The 11,344-nt window shown below is 50.9% G+C and overlaps 1 protein-coding gene across 1 annotated transcript; it reads left to right on the top strand.

Annotated features, from left to right (window-relative positions):
• Window positions 1-3,351: 3,351 nt before the first annotated feature.
• On the top strand, window positions 3,352-11,304 carry Gpx3 (glutathione peroxidase 3). Its single transcript, XM_034507822.2, has 5 exons — window positions 3,352-3,515; window positions 7,901-8,054; window positions 9,466-9,583; window positions 9,942-10,041; window positions 10,360-11,304. The coding sequence occupies exons 1-5, from the start codon at window positions 3,363-3,365 to the stop codon at window positions 10,579-10,581; spliced, it is 747 nt and encodes a 248-aa protein (XP_034363713.2). The 5' UTR covers window positions 3,352-3,362; the 3' UTR covers window positions 10,582-11,304.
• The last annotated feature ends 40 nt before the right edge of the window (window positions 11,305-11,344 follow it).

Genomic DNA, 11,344 nt, shown 5'->3' with positions numbered 1-11,344 from the left:
GCCAGCCTGGACTACATAGTGAGTTCCAAAACAAACCCAGTGGATCTGAGCAGCCTCAGGAAGTCATGTTAGCAGAGTCCTGACCTGGTAGAAGAAAATTAAGAAAAGAGAGGAGGCTGGGTGGTGAGGCTGAGCTGTAGGCTGAGAACAGAAGCCGTTCTGTCCAGCTGAGCAAGACAGAATTCGAAGAAAGGCAGAAGATGAAGTAGGCAGGTTCTGAGTCACTGAAAGAATTTAAACTTTAACCTGAGGGCAAATGGAAGCAGCCTGGTGGAGATCAACATCTTTCAGGAACAAACCTACCAGATCAGCTTCAAAGGTTGGTCTCTGTCTCTCCCCGCTCTCTGTCTCTGTCCTCTAGACAGGCTCTCACTGTATACAGGACTATCCTGGAACTCTCTCTGCAGACCAGGTTGGCCTCATGCAGTAATCCTTCTGCTTCAGCCTCCCAGGTGCTGGGTTTATAGGTGTGAGCCACCACATCTAACCCAGCTGTTTATGCCTCCCTCCTCTCCCTCCTCCTCTTCAGACAGGGTCTTTTGTGGCTTAGGCTGGTTTCGAGCCTATGATCCTCCTGCCATTTATGTGGTGCTGGAGCTGGGACCCAGGGCTCTGCGGTGCTAGGCAAGCATGCTACAAACTGAGCTACACTCCCCCCATTGTATTTCTTTCTTAAAACTTAAGACAGACATTCACTAAGTTACCCAGGCAGACCTTGAACTTGTGATCCTCCTCCCCACAGTGCTCCAAGTAATGGGGTCACAGATTATGCCACCAGCTTTCAGACTCATCTCTTTAGGTTTTTGTTTTATATAAAGTTTCACTTTGTCGTTCAATCTATTGGTTATTTGAGGGGGAAGCTTTTTCCCCCTCCTTTTGTTTTTGAAACAGGGTCTTACTATGTATAGTACAGCCTGACCTGGAACTTGCTACTCAGGCTGGCCTTGAACTTGCCATCCACAACCTTAGCCTCCTTAGTCACCTTAGCTACCTCAGAGTCCTTGGGATTCATGCCTCCTCTCTGCAGAGTGCAAAAGATCTCTCTCTCTCTCTTTCTTCTTTCTTTCTTTCTTTCTTTCTTTCTTCCTTTCTTTCTTTCTTTCGTTTTGAAACAGAGTTTTTCTGTGTAGTTGTGGCTGTCCCAGAACTTGCTTTGTAGATCAGGCTGGCCTTGAACTCACAGAGATCCACTTAACTTTTTCCTCTGTCTTCCAAGCACTGGGATTAAATGCCTGTGCCACTACACCCAGGCAGCAGTTTGCTTTCTTATACACAGGAGAACATAGTGGCCTGGGCCCTTCTACATCAACCATCAATCAAGAAAATGCTCGCACAGACTTGTCCACAGGCCGTTCTGATGGCCTCATCCTCAACTGTGGTTCCCTCTTCCTAGATGACCCCAGTTTGTGTCAAGTTGACAAAACAAAACAAAACCAAAAACAATCCAACCAGCACTGTTCATAAACACAGTCATTCAAAACCCAAAGCGTGAGTATTGTGCGTGGGTCACTCCCAGATGATACAGAACAAAGGGCAGCGGAACAACATGGACCAGAGACTGGATTCTGGTTCATTATCTGACACAAATTTACTGCAGGAATTTTCATAAAGGATTCCAATGTTGCCAGGCCTCAGGGACTTAAGGTTTTAGAATAGTGACATTAATTGTGAACTTACTGTGTCAGCCAGTAACATTCCTCCGCCGTATATATAAGGGCTTCCTGGCCCCCAAGTTCTTTCTACTTCAACACAATGAGTTTATTTATTTACTATTGTTGTGCTGGAGGTTGGAGGTCAACTTTCAGAAACTGGTTTCTTCCTTCCACCCTTGGTTCTGGAGATTAAACTCAAGTTATCAGTTTGCAAGCCCTTTTATCGCACAGCCTTGTGAGAGAGGGCTTTTACCTGCTGAGCCGTTTCACCAGCCCCACCACAGAGCAAAGCCTTATAAATACAGAAAATTCCAAATTCCACGGGTCACATTAACTTCCTGAATCATAGTGAAAGCCTGGTATCTCAAGACATTTCTGAGTCAGGAACTTTCTAGAAGGCACCTAATCCTAGGACTCACATGACCAAGACTGGGGTCAGGTGCCTTAGAATCCCTTCTGCAATGTGTCTGAAGGCAGAGGCTCCACAGGTGCCTTAGAAAGTTCCACACAGGGGTTCTGATGTGCAACCCAGGACTGTCTTAACAGCTTCCCAGCCCACTGTGGTAACAAGGCAGGAAGCACCAAACCCCTATTGCAGACCGGATTAAGCCTGGAAGCCCTCAATCTAGAGATGCATAGCCTGACCTTATATGAAAGCACAAACAAACTTAATGATTTAATGATTGATCCAACAAATATTAAACACCTGTTGTGTACCCTCTAGAGACTCCTGGACTAGGCCTACCACTTAGAAGCACATCATTCAGCCAGAGCCTGGAAGACCTTAGAGCTCATGAACCAATCCCACCATTATAGCATTATAGCGGGGGAAACTGAGGCTCAGAAAATAATGAGCTTAAGACCACAGAGATAGACACATAGTTTTTATGTGATTATTATTATTATTATTATTATTATTATTATTATTATTATTATTTGGTTTTTTTGAGACAGAGTTTCTCTGTGTAGTCCTGGCTGTTCTGGAACTCACTCGGTAGACCAGGCTGGCCTCGAACTCAGAAATCCGCCTGTCTCTGCCTCCCAAGTGCTGGGATTAAAGGCATGCGCCACCACCGCCCTGCTGTGCTAATTTTAAAAAAAGTGGGGGGGGGGGGTGTATTTTCTGGTCCCCGCTCACCTGAACTGTCATCCACAATCTAACCAAGGAGGAGGCTGAATTCAAAATCACATCCACAGATTCCTCTAGTTTGCTGATGCTGGGGTTGAATAAACCTATGACCTCATGCGTGCTGGTCAAATGCTGTACCACTAAGTTGCATTCCCCAGCTGACACAGGGTCTCAGTATGCGACTTAGGCTATAGATTGCACTGAACCTACGCAATCCTCCTGCTTCAGCTTTTTGGATTTTGCGATTACAGGTGTGAGTCTCTACACCTAGCTCACACACTGCTTCTCTTGCACTAATGGTTCTATGTTCTTTTGAGTCCTGGGGCCCTAGGTTTTCAGAGCTTGGGAAAAAAAAGCTGTGTCTTGGGTGTTGTCTAGAACCCTGGCCGCACCCATCTCCTGCTCTTCCCAGGCAGCCGACTCCCTTCTCTCCCTCCTAGGCTTGTGTCACCGTCACCCCGGGGCTGGGGAGAGGGAGGAAAAAGGGGCGGGCACGTCTTGCCCTTTAAATCCTAACTGCGTTGCCATTGGCTAGGAAGCCCCCAGCCTGGCTGCGGATTGGTCACAGTGGAGGGCTTGAAATGTGGCTGAGCGCTTCGGACACCTCAGACGGACGGTGGCCACTTCAAGACGCGCCCCAGCTCGCCATGGCCCGGATCCTCCGGGCATCCTGCCTTCTGTCCCTGCTCCTGGCTGGGTTTGTTCCGCCGGGCCGGGGACAAGAGAAGTCCAAGGTGAGTGAACCTCCAGGGCTCAAGAGGAGTCCATTGCACCCAGATGTCCACCGCGTGACTGGGAGAGTCACTGCTTCCCCAGAGGCACCGGGGACCCCACTTGTGACCCTCGGTCTCTGCGCCCTTTCAACACAGACCCGCGTGCTTCAGAGGGCAGTACGAACCCAGGAAGACAATCTTTCCCGAGTTCATACATTCTCCTTCACTGTTACCTTGGGGTCGCGCTGCCACATCCAGATACTTGGGATCGACTGTCCCATTCAGCGGGTTTGGGAGAGCGTGTGGGTGTCCCCACCCCCACTCAGGAGAGTGAAGCTGGTGGCCACACTCCTGAAAAATTGCTGGGGGCGTGAGGGGGAGTGGGCTGATAGCCTCTTCACTCATCCCAGGGGGCTGGAGGCAGAGACCTGTGACAGGAAGAATTTTGACTTGGAGACGATCCCTTTCTGGGCCTCAGTTTCTCCATCAGCAGGGCGTAGCTGGAGAGGATGGCTGGAAGGCTATGGAATCCTCCAGTTGCCCTCTCTATTCACAGCTCACTGGCCTGCCACGTATGAAGCAGCCACTGTAGCTTTACTTGATCTATTCCTAGTCTAGCTGCTGCAACCTGAGCTGGAATAGAAACGGGAAGGCTGAGGGCTGATGTCCCTATGCTTATCTTCTTGGTCAGGCCTGTGCTGGGTGGACTCTGCAGGCTTCTCCTCTTCCCTAGGGTGAGGATACAGAAAGCAGTAGACACAGACAGACCCAAAGAAAGAGACCGTATTCTCCAACTTCACACACACACACACACACACACACACACACACACACACACACACACACCATGTACCCCTACATGCACGCTTGCATGCATGTGCACAAGACTGGGTAGGCTCTAGCTTTGAGTTTCTAAAATCCTCTGGGTCTTCCTTCTAAGATCTTGTAAGTCCACAATACTGTTTCCAGATTCTGTCCACCTCTTAGAGCCCCAAGAGTGGATCCTGTTTTTAAGCCCCTTTCTCTCCTCAGCTCCTTAAACAGACAGGATACCTGTAAAGCCTTGGTTTTCTCTCCAGCCTGTTCCTAATCACCAGCTCAGTAGGCATTTTCTAAGACAGAGAGACAGGGCAGAGTCCAAGACTAGGGTGTGGAGCTGGGGTGGGGGTGGACTGGGGCACTAGCCCTGTGCCTTTAGTGTGGGAACTGCTTGGGGTGGGGGTTGAATCCTGTCCTAAGGAAGCTGCAGGAAAGCACACTGGCCAGGAAATTCATTATAGCCTTGTGCTATTCACGGAATGAGAGATGGGTGAGTTTTGAGGGGAGGGAGGGAGAGAGAGAGACAGAGACAGAGACAGAGACAGAGACAGAGACAGAGACAGAGACAGAGACAGAGACAGACAGACAGACTAGAAAAGTCAAGGTGAGAGGTGAGATTGTATCTCATAACCAGATGAGGCTTCTGGTTCCTCATAGCTCAGGCATGCCCATCTGGTCTCCCAGGTCCTTAGAGTTAACATGCCACAGCTCTGGCTTCTGGGACTCAACCGCTTGTCTTGAACCAACTTCAGAACAAGGGAACAGGGAAGGGACATGTGCAGACCCAATGTGATACAGCCACTGAAGGATGTCTTCTCAACTCAGAGGGAGGGGCAATGACAAGGGGAAGCCTCTGTCTGGTCCAGTTTACAGCTGCAAAAGGCTTTGCAGAGCTGTGGACTACCAGCTGCTGACGTGGCATCCTAGTAACCGCTGGTTTCTAGGTGACTGCAAGGCAGAGAGCATCATGGGACCATAGGCTGACGTCAAGGCTGAAAGGCCTTAAGTGGCCCTGAATCCCACTCCATCTTACAATTGACAGGCTGGAATCCTGAGCAGGGGGAGGGATGGTCACACACTGCCAGAGGCCCGGCTGGGTCCAGCTGCCATCTGTTACCTCGCAGATCTGTCATGTTCCTCACAACCCACCAATGGGTGTAGGAAGACAGAATGGGGTAGGCATGGACCAGTGGCCCTAGGCATGCAGGAAGCCTGGCTCAGAGTATCCTGCCCCCGCCCCCCCTTTGTTCCTCATTCCCTCTCTGTACTCTTCCCTGGCCTCCCTGGTGGAGGAACAGGGCTTTGGGATTCTATGGACCCTGAGGAAGGAAGCTGGGGGTTTTGTGGGGACTGAGTTGGTGAGTATAATCTATGGCTCATCATCACACATCACCCCCCCCCGACCCATGCTAGCCTGGGCTCCCAGCATGAGTCCTATTCTCGCCCCATAGAAAACATGGCTGTTCATTTCTTAGGGCAGCTAGCACACAATTGAGGCCTCTCCTTACTATGACCCTTACAGGCCTTTGGCCCTTGCTGCAGGTAATTTCCATGACCTGCTGGCCCAAGCCTGTTTTAATCTGTCAGTAGTTTCTCAAAGTCATTTTGAATGTTGGGAAGATAACTCAGTGAGTAAAATAGTTGTTATGGAAGCAAGAGGACCTGGGTTCAAATCCCCAGAATCCATGTAAAAGCCAGATATGGCCACAGGTGCCAACAATGGTGGTGGGGCAGAGACAGGCAGATTCAGGAGCTCACTGCCAGCCTAGCCAAACATTGGGCACAAGCTGAGAGAGTCAGAACATGGCTCAGGGGGTGAGGATGCCGGGAACCAAGCTTGGCGACCTGAGTTTGATTTCTAGGACCCACATGTAGGAATGCACTGACTCTCCCAAGGTGTCCTTTGATCTCCACATGCTATGACATCCTCCCCCAAATAAATGAATAAATGTAATGAAATAATTTAACAGAGAAACTCTCACATTTCTCTTCTTTGGCTTCCACATGTAACTGCATAGACAAAACAATAACAAAAACACATTGAGAGGCAAATAGACCAAAGCCCAAAGAATTAAAATGGTTCACTCAGGGCCACAAAGCCAGTAAAGATAACCCAGTCTAATTCAAGGGGCTTCTCATGTCCCCTTCTCTCAAATTTATCTGGAGACGCTGGACCTACCAATGTTTCAGAGGTCCCATTACTCAGTCAGCCCCTGGGATCTCCTCCCCACATCTGAGATTCAGCTTGGTACGAAGGTGAAGCAACATGCAGGGAGGCAGCAGGGCTTGTATCCTGCTCTGTTTGTATTGTGTTGCTCTTGTTGAGGCAGGGTATCCCTATGTAGTCCAGGCTAGCCCTAAACTCTCCATCTCCTGCTTCAGCCTCTGATGCTGGCATTACTGATGCAATGCCCCCAAGCCTGATGCTGTTTGACTTTTAGGGTGGAAGTGATCCCAGATGGGGCTTCAGAAGCCTGGGGCAGGACTGTCCAGCTGACCATTCAGTCCAACATTGGCAGTATTTAGACTCCCAGAAAGCAGGGCTTTGCACCCCAGCCAGAGCTGCTAGCTGCCAGGGATGACCCAGCAAAGGCAGCCACTCACCAGGCTAGTGAGGCCTGCAGTGACACAGGCATTCCACTGTTCCCCACTGGGGCACCTGCCCTGCTGCCTGGATGGCTGCTTCACCCAGTTAGGCTGAGGACCTTGCTTTGGCAGCTCAGTGCTATCTTGGCCATTTCTAGAACCAGAGGGAAGAGGGGGTGATTGTCCCTTCCCATGAAGCTCTCCTACTTCAAGAGTAGCCATGGTTTTGCTGTCCCTGTTAGGGGTGAGGTGGCCTCTTTCCTCCTTTTTTTCAGTGTGATGGGGAGGCGAGGGAAGAGAAATGGCCACAACAGCACTGAGCTGGTGGCAGGGCTGGAGGGGAACCTGGGTACTCTGGCACCCCCCACTGTGCCCTACACCCCTTCCCTCATTCTCCTATAGGTAGCCTGTGGTGTGGCAGCTAGACAGACAGAGGGTATATGGGTTAATGCTCACTGTGTCTTCACTCTGGGTGTCACAGTGAGGCCTTGTGACAAACCGTTCTATACTCAGGGATCCTGTTCCCACATCCCTGCTTCCTCACGCCTTATCTTCCCAGTCTTCCAGACTGGGAGGCTCTGACTCATTTTCAACATCTTGACACATCCTTTCTGTCCTGTGTCTCCTTCCCAGTCACCTAACCCAGGCTTCCTCTTATTTGTCTGGACTTTGGTAGCAGCCACCCAACTGTGCTTCTCCAACCAACCCAACCTAACTGCTTATGAAATACAAAAGTGATGATTGTCAACTTCAGAGTTCCACGGCACTCAGTAAGTGGTTAATGCAAATACTGAGTGCTTACTAGGTCCTCAAGTGTCTCGGTTATGGGAGATGAGGAATTAGGAGACCTCAGTTTTAGTCCAGGTTCCAGTTTTTGTTGTCCTGGGTAAGTTACACTCTCCCTGCTGGCAATCATCTATGTCTGGAAGGCGGGGAAATGTCCTGTTTTCTAAATGTGGCCAATCTAATAGTTCCCTGGTGTCCACCTTCTTCTCTTCCAGACAGACTGCCATGGCGGTATGAGTGGTACCATCTACGAGTATGGAGCCCTCACCATCGATGGGGAGGAATACATTCCTTTTAAGCAGTATGCAGGCAAATATATCCTCTTTGTCAATGTAGCCAGCTACTGAGGTCTGACAGACCAATACCTTGGTAAGAGCTCCCTCATGCCATGCTGCTAAATTTGGAGCCAATTCTGTCTTTTGGGGACTAATCCCATAAGATGCAAGGGGGAAAGGATGGTGACTGACAGACCAAGGTTTGTCTCCCAGCTCCACTGGATTTCTTAACTTCCTGGAGGTAATTACATAAGTCTCAAGTCTGATGCTCTTTGGATGTATTTTAGGAAGTTCCCAGCTACCCTTCTTCACCCTAGGGCACCTCAGATAATTTGTCTGTGTCTGCTTGCTTCCCTTGACTGGAGTAAGAAATGATAAAGGTCGCTGCAGCTCACTCTGGCTGAGAATGTCTCCCCCAAATCCCATCCATCTGGGCCCATCTCTTGGCTCCACTCTGGAGAATGGGTCCCACTAGATTGAAGCTGTGGACAGATCTGATGGGGAAGATGGATGGGTCCTGGAGTGGTGGCATCCACAGGTCATCCTTTTTTGTTTATTTTTTCATAACAGGGTTTCTGTGTAGCCCTGGCTGTCCTCCCTCAGACTTGCTCTGTAGACCAAGAAGACCTTGAACTCAGAGGTCGACTTGCCACTTAAATGCTGAGATCAAAGGTCTATGCCACCACTGCCCAGCCCACCAGTTCATTCTTAAGCAAACTTTAAAGACAGGCTAGCTCAGCCCTCCTCTTAACTCAGTATTCATCCAGGAAAGGGCACCTAGGTGCAGCCATATAAACAACTAGGACCGCAAGGCTGCCAATGGCTGAACCCAGCATGTGTCTGTGGAGCCATGTCTCCTGAATGTCAGTGTCCTCTGTCTTTTCTTCTCAGTGAGGGCAGACAGAAGCCTGAGGGACCAATCAGGCCAAAGTTTGATGGCTCCAGGGGCAAACACTCTGGGGCCAAGCAGACCCCTGACACTTGGCTGGCACCTGCAGAAGAGTTCCTGGATTTGCAGATGCAGGGAGGGAGGGTTGGTTCCACAGCACTGTGCCCAGGGCTGTCGTCTAGTCCTTGGACAGTATAGCATATCTCTGAAGAGATGGGCTGGATGATGGTACTGCCCCTAATTCCAGGGTGCCAAGGGAACTGGCGAGCTGGCCAGAGCCTCTCGTGGGTTCCTGAATTCCCAGATGAGAGGAATGTAAATATTGCCCTCCAACCACACTAAGAAAGTCCTCAGCCATCTGCCCAGGGGCCGATAAGAGTCCTCAGCTCACTGACCCAGGCAGTGGGTAACTACTGATGTACAGAAGCATACTCCTGACTCCCAAACCTCCACTGCCCCCAGACTGGCGTCAGGAAATCTTAGCCTTGTCACTGACTCTCGGGGTCACCCTGGGAAAATCCTCCCTCCTTGGGCCTCACAGGCTCCAGCGGCCTGGATGGGGAGCAGGGTGTAGAGGTGAGTACTTCACCTGTTCTCTTCTCTCTCCCTCGGCAAGAACTGAATGCACTACAAGAAGAACTTGGACCATTTGGCCTGGTCATTCTGGGCTTCCCTTGCAACCAATTTGGCAAACAGGAGCCAGGCGAGAACTCGGAGATCCTACCCAGTCTCAAGTGAGTTTTCATGGCTGGAGATGGCGACCTCTTTGGGGTAGAGGCTCAGGGGCTGCAGATATTGGTTGACTGTCTCCATGTCAGCCACTCAGTTACTCTGCTCCACCATTCTCACCCCAGTTTGGGTGTAATGGAATGAGGGGGAGGGGATGGAAAACAGGCTATGGCTGGGCATCGCACGAAGGGTAGAGAGGCATGTAGGGTGGGTGCAGAAGGGGCTGAGATGGCAAACACACACTCGGCCTATGTGTGTCCATGCAAGTCATGAGTTTGATAAAGGACATTCCCACACCCCTCCCCCAGTCCCTTCTGAGCTACATGTGGCTCCTCTGGACCCACCCAAGTACATTCCTCCCAGGTATGTTCGACCAGGTGGGGGCTTTGTGCCTAATTTCCAGCTCTTTGAGAAAGGAGACGTGAACGGGGAGAAAGAGCAGAAGTTCTACACGTTCCTGAAGGTGAGAGTGCATAATCTGGAGGAAGCTCCCCCTAGCTGCTCGGCCCAGCCCGCAGTAATGTCCTGGCATTGGTTTAGTTGTCCCACGAGAGGGCTTGGCAGACCCACGGTCCCATCACCCTGCTGTAGAGATAAGACAGGACCCACAGGGGCAGCTAAGGGGCCTGCAACCTTCCAGTCAGCATAGAGATGGACAGTCAGATGTTTTTGTTCCCAGACTGGGCTGTTCCCTCAGTGCTGGACAGTTTTCTCCCTGGAAGGGAGGGGAAGTCAGAAGGAGCCCCAAGTCAGACTGATGCCCCTCTCACCCCTGCTCCAGAACTCCTGCCCTCCCACTGCGGAACTCCTGGGCTCACCTGGCCGCCTCTTTTGGGAACCTATGAAGATCCATGACATCCGCTGGAACTTTGAGAAGTTTTTGGTGGGGCCAGATGGCATACCAGTTATGCGCTGGTACCACCGGACCACAGTCAGCAATGTCAAGATGGACATCCTGTCCTACATGAGGCGGCAGGCAGCCCTGAGTGCCAGAGGGAAGTAACTGATGCCCCACTCTCATCCCCATCCCCATCCCCTGCCCATCATGCAAGGGCTGGGGAGGCGCTCTTCAGGAAGGAAGCCACATTCCCAGTCACTCTACACCCACCCCAGACTCCCTTTCTTAGTACATAAAAGACAAGCCTGGCCACTGTACACACGTGGCAACTGTCCTAGTGTGTGCATGGCTACACAGCCACGTATCTGCCTGCTTGAAACCCAGGGATGGACCATCTGTGCTCATGGCTTGGCACAACACCCTCATATTTTTTTCAGCTTTCTGTTCCAAATGAGCCCAAAGGAAACACAAGTTCTAGGTCCAGTAGTCCTGCTCAAACCTGAACATCATTCTTGGGGCAAGCATCTCCCACATGCCCACAGTACACATCTGGGTTCACTATACCTCCAGCCTCCTTTGTTCTTCCTGAAGGGCCCTCCTAAGTCCCCAACCCCATCCTACACTGCTCCTGAGAACAGCCGAGACAACTGTGAGCATGCTGGCCATGTACCCCAAGTCAGGGGTGGTGTCTCCATGAAGGAGGGGCCCGAAGCCCTTGTGGGCGGGCCTCCCCTGAGCCCGTCTGTGGTGCCAGCCCTTAGTGCATTCAGGCTTAGGCTCCCAGGCAGGGACACTACCTCCGTTCCTCTGGAGGACATGCTATTCTCTCACTTTGTCCACTGGAATCTCTCATACCCCCATCTACCCATTAAAGGTCTTTCTGCAGCAGTTCAGCCTACTTGAAATTTTCTCAATGGTGGCTTCCTGG

The sequence above is a fragment of the Arvicanthis niloticus genome, chromosome 6 (assembly GCF_011762505.2).
Source record: "Arvicanthis niloticus isolate mArvNil1 chromosome 6, mArvNil1.pat.X, whole genome shotgun sequence".
NCBI classification, from domain to species: Eukaryota; Metazoa; Chordata; class Mammalia; order Rodentia; family Muridae; genus Arvicanthis; species Arvicanthis niloticus.
This window is presented reverse-complemented; position numbering and strand designations above follow the sequence as displayed.